At 38.6% G+C, this 19,430-nt stretch overlaps 1 protein-coding gene across 5 annotated transcripts in view; it reads left to right on the top strand.

Annotated features, from left to right (window-relative positions):
* The window catches only part of LOC150106709 (sodium- and chloride-dependent glycine transporter 2-like), a 626,004-nt gene that overhangs the window by 148,574 nt on the left and 458,000 nt on the right, over positions 1–19,430 (top strand). For all 5 annotated transcript variants that reach the window (XM_090393293.1, XM_090393295.1, XM_090393296.1 and 2 more), the window contains one exon: positions 5,461–5,617. In XM_090393293.1, coding sequence (XP_090249419.1) covers positions 5,461–5,617 — 157 coding nt within the window. The remainder of the gene's footprint in view (positions 1–5,460; positions 5,618–19,430) is intronic.

Genomic DNA, 19,430 nt, shown 5'->3' with positions numbered 1-19,430 from the left:
TTCAAATGTTAAGGAGCAGTTAATAGAAAAAGTTCAGGCTAGTAAATATTTTTCCATACAATTGGATGAAACTACTGACATTACCAGCATGGCCCATCTTCTTACGTATAAAAGATTTATACATAGGAAAATAGTGAAGGAAGAGTTCTTGATTTGTGAACCACTGCCTGTTCAAACAACCTCAAATGAAATATTTTCAAAATTAGACCAATTTATGAAAATGAGTGATATAGAATGGAATAAATGTGTTGGTGTTTGTTCTGATGGAACAAGCTCCACAAGCAAAATTTGTACATTGTAGCATTCATTGCAAGGCATTAGCCACAAGAAATATGCCTGTTGCTCTGAAGACAGTTTTGAATGAAAGTGTAAGAATTGTTAATTTCATTAAGTCCAGAGCTATGAATTCATGGCTATTTTCCATTTTGTGCAATGAAATGGGTGATGAACATGATTCTGTTTTACTTCACACCGAAGTTAGGTGGCTGTGGATGGGAAATGTATTGAGACTACTGTTTGAACTTCGTTCAGAAGAGCAGATTTTTCTCTCTGACAAATCCTCAGACTCAGACTTGAATTATTTCACTGATGAACTGTGGCTTGCCCAGTTGGCTTACCTGGCAGATTTATTTTTCCACCTCAACCAACTGAATACAAGATTGCAGGATGTAAGTACTTCCTTATTCTTGGTACAGGATAAAACTCTTAGGAAAAAAACTTGGCTTTATCATTAAAGAAATCGATACTGGATACGTGTTCCTTTCCATTGTTGGATGCTTTCTTAACTGAGAATGAAATTCTTCTTTATAGTGAACTGGCAGTGAATATAAAGAAGCATCTTAGGAGTCTGATCACAGATTTCAAGGAAAACTTCCCTGAAAACCTGGCTTCAGAATTTTGGACGAGAGAGCTGTTTTCCATTGGTGACACCTTACCAGAAACGTTAACTCCTTCCGAGAAAGATGAACTGATTCAGCTCTCCTGCGACAGAAGTCTCAGACAAACAATCAAGAGGATGGATTTAACAGACTTCTGGTTGGCAAGAAGAAATGAATATCCAATGAAATCTCAGAAAAATCTGTAAAATTTTTCTTGGTGTTTGTAACTACTTACCTTTGTGAATGTGGGTTTTCTTTTCTCATTTATATCAAAAACAAGTAAGGAATAAGTTGACTGTTGAACCCGATTTAAGACTCAAATTAAGTCAATTGAAACCAGACATTCAGAAGTTGTGTTTAGTTAAACAAGCACAACCTTCAAACTGAAACAAGAATCTGAGTTCTGTAATTAAAAATAAGTTACATTTATAACTTGTATACTGATTGTAAGTTTATTTGAGAACTGGAGTACCATTATCAGGAATATGTGGTTGTCCAAATTTATTTATGTATTCACTCATTTTACAGAACAATCCATTGAATAGATTCAAAGAGTATCTGTTTCTCCAATAAATATCTGAATAAAATAATAAATAACTAAATAAATCACTAGAATTGTAGAGAAATGCTTATTTTGCTCCTGGGACCAACAAATCATGCTTTTCCAGAATAAATTTGCTTACTGGTACATCTACTTTCCTGAATTAAATATGGTGGTATGCCACTGGAAAAGGGGTTGAGAACCCCTGTTCTAAGGCACTTTTTACTATCAATCCACCTATAAATTGGTCTTCCTCTGAGCCTTTTTCCTGCCAACTGGACAGAGAAAACTTGTTTTGCTAATCTTTCCTCTCTCATTCTATTTAAGTGACCATACCACCTGAGATTAGCTCTGGTAATGCATTCCTGGATGCTAACAATGTCAAGTCCTTCCTAATATCCTCATTTTTAATATGATGTTGCCATTGATGCCATCTGTTCATGCCCCTAATCTTTCTCAGGAGTCTTATATCTGCTGTCTCTAGTCTTTGGGCAAGTGTTTTACTTCTGACCCATCTCTCAGGTCCGTAAATTAAAATTGATTTGAACACTATATTGCATACAGCTAATTTAGTTGACTTCCTACCATACAGCCTTGTTGATTCTGTTGTCTATTTCCATATTTAACTTGCCATCGTTAAAAATCATGCCTAAGTAGCTGAAATGTTTTGTTTGTTCTATAGGTTTTCCATGCAGTTTGATATTTTCAATGCTTCTGCCTATTTTCATTGACTTTGTTACTGCTCACCTTCATACCATATTTATTACAACAGTTATTCAATTTAGGTCAGGGAATCTTGCAGATTTGTAGTGGATTTATTTAGAAGTATAACATCATCCACATAAAGCAAAGAGCTGAGATTAACATCTCCAATTTTGATATCAGGTTTAATACCACTTTCCTTCATAATGTTATACATAATAAATAACAGAGGGGGGAACAATGTACATCCTTGTCTGACACCAGATTTAACATTAAACCATCTTCCTGTACTTCCTTCAATTCTAACTGCTGACTTTCAACTCAAATAAAGACTAAGTATTGCTTGATATAATGCCCCATTGACACCATATAACTGTAGCGTATTGAATAGCTTCTCTCTTCTCACCTTGTCATATGCCTTTTCCAAATCGACAAAACTTAAATACACATCTTTGTTATATTCCCATGAATTCTCAACTATCTGTCGTAAAGTGAAAATCTGATCCCAACAACCTCTGTTTGTCCTGGATCCAACTTGTTCTTCACCAAACTTGTCTTCCACAATCCTTCTCAACTGTTTCTCAAGTATACTTGCATATATCTTTCCAGGAACACTCAGTAGAGAAATACCTCTGTTTTATTTCCCTTTTTATATATGGGTACTATGAGAGCTCTGCTCCATCATTCAGAATTTGTCCCTCTGTCCAGGCCTTCTGACTATGCAGTGCAGCCACAGTGAGAAAAAACCCCGCTACCTCCATACTTCCACATTTCAGGCTTTTGATAGCTTTTTCTACTTCAAGTATGGGTATGTATTCCAGCTGCATGCCTGTTGAGTGTTTTTTACCACTGTACTGCCATCACTGCTTGTTTCATTTAGCAATTTTTCAAAGTAATTACTCTATACATCAAGGATATCTATTTCTCCTGTTTTCATGTTACCTTTATCATCTCTAATTCCTTTTACAGCACTCTATCCTCTATTCCTGAGCCTCTTCAACAACCTCCAGAATATCTTGCCACCTTCTCGATATTTATTTTCTATGTTCTTACCAAAGTCTTCCCATGACTTTTGTTTAGCAAGTTTTACATAGTGTTTAGCTTTCTTACATTTGTCTCTGTATTTTCATCATGATGGGAGGAATCTTTATATGGACTTTTTCAATTGAAGGTGAGTTAGCCGATCTCATACGGAGGTAGCGGGGTTTTTTTCTCCCAGAAACTCGGATTTTTCATTGGATTAGCTTTGACCTGACTGGCCAATCTCCTCTCATATTCTACTTCTTATTTTATAACCATGCTTGTCACTTTTCTGGCCTGTACTTTACATTCTTCATGCATCTGTTCACTGCATACTGTGTTGTACCTTCTTTTGTAACATTGCTTGCTTGATTTCACTGTTCATCCATCTCACTCCTACTCTTTTTATTCCTTAACTCTCAGAATACAGCTATGCATTACTTGTGTTAGATACTGTTTTATTATGGGGAACATATTGCAAAGTTTTGAAATTTAGGGGACATATTGCAAAGGTGGTGAAGGTAACACAGAGGATTGCTGCAATAATGATAAGGACACTGACCTGCAGAGATAAAACAGTTATCATTCTGTTGTATAAGACCCTGATCAGACCAAACTTGGACTATTGTTCTCAGATTTGGTCTCCCAGGATTTGAAGGGGATAAATTAACTGTGGAAAGTGTACAAAGGCGGATAACAAAGATGGCTTCAGGACTGTACAATGATAATTATGAGGATCGGCTGGGAATGTGGACTGCAAAGTTTGGTGGATAGAAGAAGGAGAGGTGATATGATTGACTTTTAAACCATTGAGAGGTGGTTACAGGGTTGACACTGGGGAGTTCTTTCGCTTGGTTGACAGCAGGAAAGAGTGATGACAAGAGGCCATCCCTGGAAGTTACGAAAGGAAACTGTGAGCAAGAGGGGTATGGAGTGGTTTCTTTGCATGGAGGTTGGTTGAACCATGGAATGCATTGCCTGATGGAGTGGTGGGAGCGAGAACAGTCAATGAGTTTAAGGAGTGGTATGATAGACTTTGTGTTTTTTTGGGGGGGGGGGGACCTCCCCTCGATGAGTCTTGATAGACTTTGTGTTTGTTAGGAAGGACCTCCCACGATAAGTCTTTTTACTCCATGGAGGCCTGAATAATAATAATAATTATTATTATTATATTCCGTTCACTGTCAACATCTTTTATACACAACTTGCCAACCCAGTATATATTGATGCTAGTTTACTACACAGCTTCTAATAATCACCCACTTTATTGTTCCACATATAGAACCTTCTTGATAACAACTTTTCCTATTTGATTACTTTCCAAACCAATACCTCACGATCACTTTCACCAACATGTGGTTGTGAATGATACCTCATTCACAACCACATGCTGTGAGGATATCATCAAATCTAACACCAATAAACCTTGTGTTGCTTCCATCACATACTGCATCAGGTAGTTATCCCAAAATAGAAACTCAACAAAATCACTCTCCTTGTTACTATATGCTATCTCTTTCCAATTCACATTCCTATAATTAAAATCTTCCATTAGGATCATCTTCCTTTAATTTACCTAACTCATTTGTTTAAACATTTCACAATCGATACTATCCGCATTCCCCGCCATATATTATAACATCATCCTATTAAATATACTATTAAATTGTGTCTTTTCTCTATAATATAAATGAAGTTTTTTTGTATTTCAAGTTTCATATAAGCATAAATGGTGGTATTATAATGTATGATGAAGCTCATTAGTGGTGCATGGTACCGTACCACAGAGGTATGAGCTTTCATCTGAGGGGGTGGGTGGGTATGGATTCTTCACTTCAGCACTTGTCTACAATAGTTCAGTTTTAGATAATTTCTTTTGTATAAATTAAGTGGATATTAAATCCAACTCATTTCAAAGCAGAATACCTAAACTATAAAAGTTTTGTGCAAAAATTGACCAGAGAGCTTGAAACAAAATTTTCTGAAATGAAGCCTTTTTGCTCTTTATTTTAGTAAATAATTTTTTTTGGTTCAATGCCTATTGACTGGGCTATATCCAGGACTACTAAAGGACTCACTATCATAGCGCACCCATTACTAGCCATTCTGATGGCCAACCACTATCCCCATTTTAGACTTCTGAAGTCTGGCGATTGTAGTGATATTGCAAGAATGCCTTCAGCCTGCTATTTTAGGTCTGTATATTTCAAACAATGAATATTCATGAAATGATACAATGTGTGTGTGTGTGTGTGTGTGGTTCAAGTATAGTGTATATCTAAAATTATTTATGAAACTAATTTCTTCTTCTTTGTGCAGATTGCTTCAGTCAAGAGGACTATACTACATGTAAAGAACAAAATAGAACAAATGTATTTTTCAACAGGACATGCTACAATTCTACTGATGCAGTTCTTTTTAATGTAACTGATATTCTAGATGAAGATAGAATATCTCCTTCTGAAGAATATTTCAAGTATGAAATATAGTTTGTTTCTATATTTGGATTGAGAGAGAACCATATTGTAAATTTGTTAGTTAATAAGTTAATAAGTTAGTTAATGCTTGGCACGGAAATGGGGTCAATGTTGCAAAATGTAAGGTTTTAAAATTTGGAAAACAAAGACGGGATGCAGAATTTATGCTTGGTGAGAATATATTGTTGGAGGTAGAGGAAATAAGAGAACTGGGGGTGATAGTGGATAAGGATCTAAAATTTAGGGGACACATCGCCAAAATTGTGAAGACAACACAAAGGCTTCTGGGAATGATGTGGAGGACACTGATGTGTAGAAGTAGGTCTGTATATTTCAAAATTCTTGTTCTATTGTATAAGGCTTTGATTAGGCCACACATGGACTATTGTGCCCAGATTTGGTCACCGGGTTTTCAAAAGGATGAAGAGATGTTGGAAAGGATCCAAAGGTGACGGACTAAGGTAGTTTCTGACCTCTGGAATGTGGAGTGGAGTATGAGGAAAGATAGAGAAGATGTAATTTGCAGAGTCTGGTGGACAGGAGGAAGAGGGGAGATATGATAGAGACCTATAAGTTGGGATTGTTATAGGATCAATGGTGGAGAAGTTCTACAGAGAATAGTGGGAGATCAATGGAGAACCAGCGGTCATCCCTGGAAACTGTATAAAGAGGGTGTGAGAGGCAGGTTTTTTTCGTGCAGAGTTATGAATGATTGGAATGCCTTACCTTAGAGTGTGGTGTCTGCAAGGAGTTTGAGTGTGTTTAAGACATGGTATAATGAGATGTGTGTGTGTGTGTGATAAAAGGACCTCCCAGATGAATCTTTGACTCCATGAGGTCTTGGGGTAATAATAATAATAATAATATGTTCAATTTTAATAACACACATTTGTAGCTGGAATAAACTTTGATTTTAGTTAAATTATACACTTGCTTTATTAAATAATACTAATAATAACATTATTATATTATTACCCCATGGAGTCAAAGACTCATCTAGGAAGTCCTATTGGTTACAGGCAAATTCATCGTAAAACAATTAAACGAAAGACAATTCATCGAAAAAGCAATTCGCCGAATGGCAATTCGTCGAAAAGGCAATTCCTCGAATGACCAATTCCTCGAATGACAATTCATCGAACGACAATTCATCAAAAAATGCAATTCATCGAAAAAACAATTCATCGAAAATTTTTCGATGAATTCTTTCATAATTCATCGAAAAGTCATTTTTCTTGCAAAGTATTGTTTAAAAATCTTCAGTAACAATGCGTAACATTACTCATGATACAGACAACATATTTAAGTGGTCATTGAAATGTAATAATTATTTTCTTGCATTTTAGAGAATTTAATGTAAGTGTACATCCTGCTTCATTGTACAGTTAGCGATTTATCTGTAGAGAAGACAGGAGTACCACATGCAATTATCTCCCGAATAACCTCGAAAACATGTAATTGCAGTTAATAAGGGGAGGAATAGGCTAAGAATACTGAGGAGTATATGTGTGGGTATATTTCTGGGTTTTGAGGAGGTGATCGGTGCAGTTTGTTAAAAAATAAATAAAAGGTGTTAAAATATTCTCTAGGAAAGGAAAATAATAAAATAAGGAATGATGAATAAAGAGTCTTAAAAAACAAACCTGTAAACATTCCTTAAATTAAGGGGATATTAAATCCCACATAGTTTTAAAACCGAATAAGAAACTCAAAGATTGGAATCAGAGAGTTTCTTGCCGAATATAGTAAACTATAAAGTATCGGCGACACTAGCGTTAGCAAATGCAAGTGATCCTAGTATGTAGTACAATACTGGGCAGCTCGTTGCAAAGGTGGAGAAGTTCAGATCGCTATTCTTAGGTATTTTCCATATTCCATAATGTAAAAACACATTTCCTAGGAAATGTATGCTATTATTACATTATGGAGGGAGGTCACTACCCAGACCGGTTTCAGCCTTTTTTGAGGCTTCATCAGTGAGTAGCTAGACCTAATAATACCAAAGTGTATAGCGAAAAGAACTTATATACTCTGCGAACGAGTTATCCAAACAGGTGCAACTATTAAGTTATTTAAATATAAAGAGCTAATAAGCTTCATTTCGGCAATGAAAACATTACTTAAATTAAGGGGATATTAAATCCCACATAATTTTAAAACCGAATAAGAAACTCAAAGATTGGAATCAGAGAGTTTCTTGCCGAATATAGTAAACTATAAAGTATCGGCGACGCTAGCGTTAGCAAATGCAAGTGATCCTAGTATGTAGTACAATACTGGGCAGCTCGTTGCAAAGGTGGAGAAGTTCAGATCGCTATTCTTAGGTATTTTCCATAATGTAAAAACACATTTCCTAGGAAATGTATGCTGTTATTACATTATGGAGGGAGGTCACTACCCAGACCGGTTTCAGCCTTTTTTGAGGCTTCATCAGTGAGTAGCTAGAACTAATAGTACCAAAGTGTATAGCGAAAAGAACTTATATACTCTGCGAACGAGTTATCCAAACAGGTGCAACCCAATGAAAACATTACTTAAATTAAGGGGATATTAAATCCCACTTAGTTTTAAAACCGAATAAGAAACTCAAAGATTGGAATCACTTTGGTATTATTAGGTCTAGCTACTCACTGATGAAGCCTCAAAAAAGGCTGAAACCGGTCTGGGTAGTGACCTCCCTCCATAATGTAATAACAGCATACATTTCCTAGGAAATGTGTTTTTACATTATGGAAAATACCTAAGAATAGCGATCTGAACTTCCCCCATCTTTGCAATGAGTTGTCCGGTATTGTACTACGTACTAGGATCACTTGCATTTGCTAACGCTAGTGTCGCTGATACTTTATAGTTTACTATATTCGGCAAGAAACTCTCTGATTCCAATCTTTGAGTTTCTTATTCGGTTTTCAAACTATGTGGGATTTAATATCCCCTTAATTTAAGTAATGTTTTCATTGCCGAAATGAAGCTTATTAGCTCTTTATATTTAAATAACTTAATGGTTGCACCTGTTTGGATAACTCGTTCGCAGAGTATATAAGTTCTTTTCGCTATACACTTTGGTATTATTAGGTCTAGCTACTCACTGATGTCCACCTACTGTGAAGTCCAGCCGCTGTTTTTTTGTTGAGATCGAGAGCCTGAGAATCCTGTGCGAGCCCTGCTGCATGATAACTGCAAGTCAACTTGGTAAGACCCTTATCTTGTTATTTTCCTGTTTTTCTCTGGTATCTGATATTTTTGATCTTGCCTGTCGGTCAGTCTTCAGCCTGTTGGTAGGAGATTTCTGCAGACGTGAACGCTTGGCGTTTCTCTTCCCCCCCCCTGGAAGGTCCACTGGATCCTTTTTTTTTCGGGAAATTATAAGGATACTCTTAACTCTCTGATATGACTTCCTTCTTACCTAGAGTGAAAACCCTCGGTTTCGAGGTAAAATCTAGCATCGAAAAGCGGACGTTCGCGAAAGCTTTAATAGATACGGTAGGGATAAATAATATATTCGGTTTTACCCCGTACGGGGGAGGGAGGTTCCAGGTCGTTGTAAAAGACGAAGCAATGAGAGAAAAACTCTTTAGGAATTCAATGCGAAGGACAAAAATACCTCCCTACTTTAATAGGGAGTATGTTAAAAACGATCAGAATAGACAGATTCCCAGTCGAATATTTAGAAAGCGGGGACGCTCTAATTAAGAATCTTTTTTCCAAATGGGGAACAGTTAAAGAGGTCAGAATAATGCAGGACAGTGATTTCCCAGAATGGAAGTCGGGGGTGGTATACGTCTCCATGCAGATGAAAACACCCGTTCCTAACTTCGTCTTTATCGGTTCAGCCAGGGTAATGATGAATTACCCTGGTGTCAAGAAGCAGTGCTTCAGGTGTGGATCCTTTGAACATATGGGGGCAGACTGCCCCAAAGGCAAATGCCAAAACTGCTTGAGAGCAGGTCATGGCCTGGATAAATGCGATCAAGCATGTTTAAAATGCGGGGACACAAAACACAAAGTAAATGCATGCCCGCGTAGAACAGCTGCGGAAATCACAGGAGGTAATATAACCCCTGACTCCGCAGTACCTACAGAAAACCCTGCGATTGCAGAGCAAGAAGCAGCTCCATCCGTACAGCCAACACCTGACACAATGTTGATAGCAGATCCTAAAGTGTTGAAACAAACCACACCAAGAAAACCAGAAAAGAAGAAGCAGCGCTCCTCAAAGGTAGAAACCCCTACTAGCAAAACAGAAACAAGAGAAGAAAAAATGGAAGCAAACAGTGCCGCAAAACGCACGAGAGACTCGGACACGGAAGAAAATAAAAGGACAAAAGCCAGCAGCCCAAATCCAACAGAAAATAATAGTGAAACCCCAACACCAGCAAAGGAAAATCTAACAACAATGGGGGAACCAGGGGAACTGGAATCCCAGATCTCCGATAAAGACGACTCTGACAACGATATGAAATTCTAAGACAGCAACATGGAGGATAACAATACAACAGCCCCCCCCGCCCCCCCAGAAATCCAGGAAGTTCGTAAACGAAGTAACACCTCCCCCAACCTCTAAAATGAACCAAAGTTTAAAAATCGCAACATTAAACGTAAGCGGTCTGCGCAATCCTCAGGCGCAAAGCGCTGTCTGGAGACTGATGCTAATGCATAATATCAACATTTTATTCTTACAAGAAACCCACTTTTACAAACACTGGGACGTGGAGAACTTTTCGAGAAGCTACCCGGTTACCAGCTACTGGTGCTTCGGGGAAGCTCACTCGCGAGGGGTGGGGATACTAATTCGCCCCAATCACGGGGGGGGTTCTTCAATGTCCAGAAAGACGCTGCGGGACGTTTTTTGTCCGTGGACTGGAAGTACGGTGGCCGTAACACTCGGTTTGTGGCTGTCTACGCCCCGAATAACCCCCACCAACGAGACGGTTTCTTTGCCGCACTGGAAAACTATTTTCTTGGTGCGCAACACCTAATCGTGGCGGGCGACTGGAACTGTATAGAAGATGCACGATATGACAAAATAAGCGGGAATGCTAACAACGGAACTGGCCGTTTTGCAACACTGAAACGTTGCTGCGAAAACTTCGACCTTGTCGATATCTGGAGACGGCAGAATCCACTGAAAGTCAGAACAACGTGGTGCCGTGGTCAGATATCAACAAGGCTCGACAGGTTCTATGTATCCCAGTTTTTAGAACTACATGTTCTTGGGGTACGTCATATCGCTGCGAGAGGTCTGCTAACAGACCACAAAATGGTACTATTAAAAATAAGGATACCAGAAATAATAGAAACAGCCAGAAGTCCTTGGAGGCTCACTCCCAATTTCCACAGTCTTTTTAGCGATAAGCTACAGAACCTCTGTAACGAATGGAGAGACACTAACTGGGACTGGGAAACCTGGCTACAGTTCAAGTCGCAGGCAAGGGAACTCTTTCAGCGGTGTGTGCGTGAACGGGCACACCTACAGAGACAACGTCTGAGGGATCTTTATAGGGAGCTCGGCTGGTACCGCACCAACGAGCGGAGAGGAATTCCCTGTAGCGATCTTATCAGACAGGTAGAAATCGAGCTACATCAAGAGCGGCAGAGTAGAGTCGAGGACCTCGATTTTCGAGTGAGACTCTATCTCAGATATTTGGAAACACCTTCCGCCGCTTTCTACAATCAACAACGGGTGGCGGCAAATGACGAGCGAACGGTTTACCAGATCCAAGAGAATGGCAAACTAATAAAATCAACCCCTGAAATACTTCGCATCTTCCATCAGCAGTACCTCGGCACCTTTTCTGATCAGCAGAGCGCAGATGTTTTCAATGAGTGGGACATCACACGTCTTCCCGAGCATCTTACCACTCTGCATGACAGGCCGATAACTGCTGAGGAAATAAAAACAGCTTGCAAAACAATGAAGGCAAGGAAAACCCCAGGGTTAGATGGGTTAGGGATAGAATTCTACCGATCTATCTGGGACTACGCACTACCAGTTTTAGTAAAAATATTTAACGAATTCCTCACTTCGGGAAATATCCCCGAGGAATTCGTTAAAAGCTACACAATTTTTATCCCAAAGAAAGATCGAGATCGCACCTTGGCAGATAGCTGGCGACCGATCTCCCTAACAAATTCGGATTACAAAATATTTGCAAAAATTATCTGCAGCCGCATCAAATGCGGTATAGAAAAAATCATAACAAGCACCCAGGTTTACGGAATACCGGGTAGATCGATGGAATTAAATCTATTTTTCTTACGAGATCTAATCCGTCTGGCCAAAAATAAAAACTACCCTTTGGCACTTCTCTCTACGGATCTGGAAAAGGCGTTCGACAGCGTCAGACACACGTACTTGCAGGACATCCTTCAGAAAATAGGCGTGGGCTGGAGGCTTAGGCAAACAATCAAAAACATCTACGCAAAGGCCTCTACCCAAATAGCTATCAACGGGTTCCTCTCGGAACCAGTTCCTATTAAAAAGGGGGTAAGACAGGGCTGCCCAATAAGCCCTCTCCTCTTCTCACTCGCGTTAGAACCCCTCATAAGAAGAATAGATAACTCCCCTGCAGTCAGACGAATACCGTTACCCCTAGTCTCCAGACAGAGCAAAATTGTAGCATATGCTGATGATGTAGTTGCGACGCTCAGAGATTCTGAGTCCATCTACATTTATTTCGGCATTTTGCAAAAATTCAGCATGGCCAGTGGTCTTCGCGTTAACACTTCGAAGACTAAAATTAAAATTTTTGGAAATTTCCATAGAAATAACCTTCCTTGTGGTTTAGTCCCGCAAACTCAGCCCCTAACAGTACTAGGCGTCCCATTCACGGCGAGCCCGGTACTGCCTGTTAAGAAATTGCGGGAAGAGTGCGAAAATAAAATAAAACGTTTTAAACCCAATTATTTCTCCTTCTACGGAAGAACAGTAATAATAAAAACAGTAATAATCCCCATGCTAATGCATACAATAAATATTACTAATATAAAAAAAACCCAAGAAGGTCAACTTTACAAAATACTAATAGATTTTTTTTGGAACGGATGAAAACATGAAGTTAAAAAAGAATATTTAAAACTCAAAATCAATCAAGGGGGTTTCTCACTTCCGAAATTAAACTGCCTATTCTATGCAAACACTCTCAAAACCATAGGGAAAGCCTTAAAATCTAATCATATTTCAGGATCCCTAATTAAATATTTTCTAGGGCATTTTCTCCCCTACTTCGGGACCACGGGACATGCTGACCCCAGCGCAGAGGTTGTGCCAGAATGGTATTATCCATTATGCCAACAACTTAAAAAATTTAAAACCGAAGGAATGGAAATTCTAAAATTAAAGCCACAAGCAAGATATTGGGAGTTCTTTCGACTTTCTGGATGTGATACGCCAAATATAGAAACTAACATAGAAACGCTATTTCAAAATATCAGAAATAGCTGGGGACAGCCATTTCAAACGGGATCTGGCATGGCGAATAGCCTATGGTCAGCTACCGGTGAAACTGGTTATGTCCCAATACACTTCAAGACCGTGTGACCCCTTCTGCGACGTCTGCCAGAGCATTGAAACGGTGGGACATTTCTTTTACTCGTGCCCCCCCACCTGATATGTCTGGCAAAGACTAAGCACAGCACTGGGAATCAAGCCGCTTACCTTACAGGAGGTCTTGTACCTGCAATTTCCCCCACCAGTCAAGAAAATTCAGAAATTTACAATTTTTCTCATCAATGTAATCAAGTATCACATCTGGAAAGTGTGGAAAAAAAGTCCCAAATCAGCGATGAAAACACTATACAAGCCAAAATACTCAGTGGGATCTATTTCTACCTACCTAGGTTCTTCGCACAAGAAAGACACATACTAGGGGATGGGAGGTTTGTACATAAATGGTGCAAACCTCCTATCCTCTGTGTCCTGAGACAGGGTTTAATCATACCATGTCTCTTCCTTTAAAAAGAAATATCTGTTTGTTTGTTTTTCCTTCTCTTTTTCTCTCTTCATGAGTTCTTACAGTTCATATAGGAGGGGGCAGATCTGAGAACCCGGGCTGCGAAGGCTTACAGCGAGGTGGTGCTGCTCCTTGTGAGCGGCATCTCTCGGGCCAGATTCTTCCCCCAAATCTTGCTCTTCTCGTGGTGTAAGGTTGGCCAGTTCTCTTACTGTTTATATATATATATATATATATATATATATATATATATATATATATATATATATTAAAATAAAATAATAATAAAAAAAATAAATAAAAAAAATCCGATTTAAGTTTTATACTAAAACAGGTGTTAGAAGATGACCTCCAAAGATACCTGATCAGTTAAATTATTAATTTAAAAGTATGTTACGAGCGCATATAAGAAAAGTTTATTTCAAAGATTTTTTTTTAGAACAGGTGTAAGGAGATGATGTTTTACAGACCTTTTAGCCACAACCTCTGGGTTATACAGCTAAACGGTTTGACTGGGGCCTCTTTTTACCTACTACTATCCTACTCTACCTTTCTTTAATCTCCCCTATTACTACCTGCTGAACCTCAGCAATCTTTATACTCCAAAGGCCGATGATGAAAGACATTAACTCCCATTCTACTCACTGATGAAGCCTCAAAAAAGGCTGAAACCGGTCTGGGTAGTGACCTCCCTCCATAATGTAATAACAGCATACATTTCCTAGGAAATGTGTTTTTACATTATGGAAAATACTTAAGAATAGCGATCTGAACTTCTCCACCTTTGCAACGAGCTGCCCAGTATTGTACTACATACTAGGATCACTTGCATTTGCTAACGCTAGTGTCGCCGATACTTTATAGTTTACTATATTCGGCAAGAAACTCTCTGATTCCAATCTTTGAGTTTCTTATTCGGTTTTAAAACTATGTGGGATTTAATATCCCCTTAATTTAAGTAATGTTTTCATTGCCAAAATGAAGCTTATTAGCTCTTTATATTTAAATAAACCTGTAAACCTTTTAGAAGCATACTCATTTGGTGTTATATTTAGATGAGCAGCGGTTGGAAGTCTTATTCGACTTTTGAAGGATGCCAGTGGTCGGCAGATCACAGTTAGAAAATACAGTGCTAAAGGAAATTGGAATTGGATTGAGTCGTTTTGAATTAAGGAAGAAGCAACTGGCCTTAAATCCCTGCGTGTTTTTCCAATTCGGTTCACTTGTTTTTCGGCAAAAAAAAACCAAGTTTCAGAGAGGAAAAACCTTCCGTCCTCGTATGAGACAGGCTAACTCACCTTCAGGTTAAATGACCTGATAAAGGCGCTTGACATCCTTGATAAACGTAGGATGCTGAAGTCCTTTTCAGCAGTTTCATTAAATGAGCTGTAGAATTTTTCTCTTCTCAGTTTCTGCAGTTTTGTAGAAAATAAGTTTAAGATGGAGGATTTTTTTTTATACATTCATGCCGAGTTTTTTTGTAGTCTTCCATTTTCCAGAGATGAGATGTTTCTTAAAGTTGATTTTTCTGTTTTGGAATTTTCGAGTTGGTTCGAAAAAATGGCTCAACAATGCAATCATGCATGATCGCATTGCTGATCCATTTTTTCCATGAGGAGATGATTATGAGAGTGGCATACCTAAATATGCTCGAGAAATTTGTGTTTCCCCAGATTGAGAATGTGTAGGGCCTCATTTTCCAACGTGATGGAGCAACTCCACATTATGGTGACTGCGCGTATCCCACTGCTTGTAGCCACCGCACTCCTGATTTAATTCCGATGAATTTCTTCTTTTGTGTATATTTATATTTGTGTATAAATAATTAAGTAAAAGAGTTTTTTTAAGGGGAAGGGGCGGAAAAATATGCTACTGCGCATGGTGACAAAATTTTTAGGGCTGGCCTTGGGGCCAGTCCTGGTGAATATGGTGTTTGAGGTAGATATTGAAATCCCAAGTCGTATATTGTCTGTTGGATTTCATAAGCAGGTGCATTGTCCTGTAAAAGCAACACGCCTCTGCTTAGTTTCTCGAACCGATTTTCCTTCAGTACCTCCTTCAATTCCTTCAGAGCTGCTGTAACAGTTTCACCTTTCTTGAGGTAAGGTGAGGATTACACCATCCATATCCTAAAAGACAATGGCAAGAACTTTCCCTGCTGATTGTTTGGTTCGAAACTTCTTTGGCCATGGAGAACCTTTGTGTCTCCACTCCATTGACTGTTGTTTGTTCTCTGGGTCATAGTGATGAAGCCATGTTTCATCAACGGTTAGAATATGAGCTAAAAAATTTCACGAGGATGAAATCCCTTTATGAAAAGTTCTTTTAACATCTCAACTATACCCGCCTCAGTGGATATCATTCACTGCAACCAGTATGCCCCGCCAAAAAATCACTTTCCGAACAAAGTAGGATAAATAGTAGTTATAAATAGTAGGATAATAAAAGATATATACCTCTCAAAATAATCCAAAACAAACCCAAAAAAAAATTGCACACACATCTTTGCCCCCACACGCCTTATAATTCATTTTTCGGTGAACTGTATTTTTATTTTCGATGAATTGCGATTTTTCGATGAATTATTGTTTTTTGATCAATTGCGTTTCGATGAATTGTATTTTCGATTAACTACTCATTGGTGAATTGCTTTTTCGGGGAATTGTCTTTCGATGAATTGCTTTTTCGGGGAATTGTTGTTCGATAAACTGATTTTTGATGAATTGTTTATTCGGTGAATTGCTTTTTCGATGAATTGTTGTTCGATGAATTGCATTCGATGAATTGTCATTCGGTAAACTGTTTTTCGATGAACTCTCCGGATACCGGTCTTATTATCATACACACAGCTCATCATACTGCACTTTAAACATACTCAAATTCTCTGCAAACCCCACACTCTCAGGAAATGCATTCCAATCATTCACAACTCTGCATGCAAAAAACTTGCTTCTCACTCCCCTGCTCACACCCTCTTTATACAGTTTCCAAGATGACCTCTGGTTCTTCCCTGATCTCCCACTGTTTTCTGTAGAACCTCACCAACACTGATCCCATAACAACCCTTTACTAACGTAGGTCTCTACCATATCTCCCCTCTTCCTCCTATCCAGCAGACTCTGTAAATTGAATCTTCTTAATCTTTCCTCATATTCGACATTTCAGAGGTTAGAAACTACCTTATTCAATTGCCTCTGGACCCTTTCCAACATCTCTTCATCCTTCTGAAAACCAGGTGACCAAATCTGGGCATATTAGTCAATGTGTGGCCTAATCAAAGCCTTACACAATAGAACAAGAATCTCCCTGCTTCTACGAGTTAGTGTCCTCTGCATCATTCCCAGAAGTCTTTGTGATGTCTTCAACATTTTTTTTGAAAGGTGTCCCATAAATTTCAGATCCTTATCCTTTACCACCCCAAGATCTCTTATTTCCTTCACCTTTGACAGTATATCCTCACCAAGCATAAATTCTTCATTCCATCTTTGTTTTCCAAATTTTAAAACCATACATTTTGCAACATTGAAATAGCATCCCCATTCCTGTGCCCATTCACTCAATTTATTCAAGTCTTCTTGTAAGGCCACATCTTCTCTGCTCTTCGTGGTTCGTCCGAACTTTGCATCATCTGCAAACATATGAATATTGCCATCCATCTTCCATCTTCTACAGTATCGTTAATATACAAGTTAAACAGTAATGGCACTAAAACAGACCCCTGAGGCACATTGCTAGTGACTTTCCTTTTCCTGGATATTGCTTCCCCATACACAAATTGCTGATACCTATCAGATAGCCAGTCTCCAACTCAATGCAGTAATTTAATATCCAACCCCATCTGCTCCAGTTTGACTATCAACTTATTATGCAGTAATCTGTCAAAAGCATTTTCAAAATCTAAGTATATTACTGTGTATCCCTCTCCTCTGTCCAAGGAAGCACTCACCTTATTGTAATAAATAAGTAGATTACAAAACATGACCTCCCTTTAGCAAATCCATGCTATCCATCAAAGATAATACCATCGTTATATACCCATTTCTGGATCCTAGTTCTCACAAGCTTCTCCAACAACTTAACCACAAACCTAACACACAGATAGGCCTATAATTTGATGCTTGAGTTCAATCACTGCCTTTATGAAGTGGCACAATCTTGCTCTCTTTCCACTCCTTAGGAACTTGCCTGAGTGCAAGACTTATATTAAAAAAATATGTCAAGGCCGGCGTCAACCCCTGGCACATTCCTTCAGAATATGGTGATATATTATCAAGTACCACAGCCTTCATCTAGCTTGCTCAACTCCCCATACACCTCTTGCTCAGTCAGTTTCACTTCCCCATCATCAACTGCTCTCTATCTCTCCATGAAGTCACATTTATACGATTGAAAGACCTTTATGAACTGCTCATTAAATATCTCCACCACACCTTCTGCAACAGCTGTCTTTATATCATTTTCTCCAATCAGTGTCATCCTTCCATAATCATTCTTTCTTTTGCAGGCTACATATCAAAAGAACTCCTTAGGATTCTTTTTGGCTTCATTAGGTAATTGCTGTTCATACTGCTCCTTAGCTACCCTCATCAACCAAGTCACCTGCCTTGTGTGGTGTTTGTAGTCCTAATGGAATTGGTTATTTCCACTTCTCTTTTGCTGCCTCCATAATGCCCTTTTTCTCTGTATCGCATGCTTAATCTCTTTATTCATCCATTTCACACCTACCTAATTTAACCTTCTCACCCTTGAAATGCATTTAGACATTGCATCTTCCAAAATTTTTTTGGAAATCCCCCAAGCGCTGCATTGATCTCTTTTCCAGCTAACTCCTCATTCCATGCTACACCTGCAAGCTGTCTGCTGAGCTCTTTATTCCCCCCCCCCCTTGTAGTTCCACATATACTCTTTTCTTACATAGGTCCTCACACTGCTAACAAGTACCCAGGTAATCATCTCATGGTCACTCTCATCAATTGGTGGGTGATTAGACATCTCATTTATAATTACATCCTCTGATGAGATGATCAAATCCAAGTCCCTCAATCCTCATTTGTCCAATAATAATAATAATATTATTATTATAATATGTGTATATCCATAGACTCAAAAATTCATCATGAGAGACTCACACTAATGATTATTCACACAGTACCTATCATATCTCTCCTTAAACTCATTCACAGTCCGGACATTCAACAGTCTCCAAGCAAAAAAAAAAAAAACCTATTCCTCACACCTTTACCAACCACACTCTTACACAACTACCAGGGGTGACTTCTTTTCATTTCCTTACTTGTCATGTGTTGAAAATTGTCTTTTGTGTCAGTCTTATAGAATCTAAATTTAGTAACGTATAGGTTTCTATCATGTACCCCTCTCTTCTGCATGTCACCTAAACAATACTTCAATCCAAATACCTTCCATTGATTTTCACTGGGAGCATTCCACAGATCTGTCATCAGTTTTTTCACTTGCTTCAGGATCCCCTCCACTACCTTCTGATCCCTAAGAAACTCATGTGACCAAATCTGTGTGCAGTACTCAAGATGTGATGACTCATAGACTTATAAAGAGGGATAATAGCCTCTTTATCTTTACTTGTCAGCATGTTCTTCAACATCCAAGTTGAGCTATTTTGTTAACCTTTGCAACATGCCCTCTGAACTTCAGCTGTTTCTCTACAAATATCCCCAAATCCCTAGCTTCATCAAGTTTCTGTAATCCAGAACCATCAATGTGACACACAGCATGTAATTTTTTTGACTCCAAGTGCATGCATTTTGCAGCATTAATTTTGCAGCAACATTTCCTTTATCCATTTTTGCTCTTGCTTTATCATAAAATGTGACAAAATTACAAA

Source organism: Typopeltis vanoorti, chromosome 5 (assembly GCF_054136105.1).
Source record: "Typopeltis vanoorti isolate ZY-2024b chromosome 5, IOZ_Tvanoo_1.0, whole genome shotgun sequence".
In the NCBI taxonomy this organism is placed as follows: Eukaryota; Metazoa; Arthropoda; class Arachnida; order Uropygi; family Thelyphonidae; genus Typopeltis; species Typopeltis vanoorti.
Note: the sequence above shows the minus strand (reverse complement) of the source record. Positions and strands in the feature narration are given on the sequence as shown.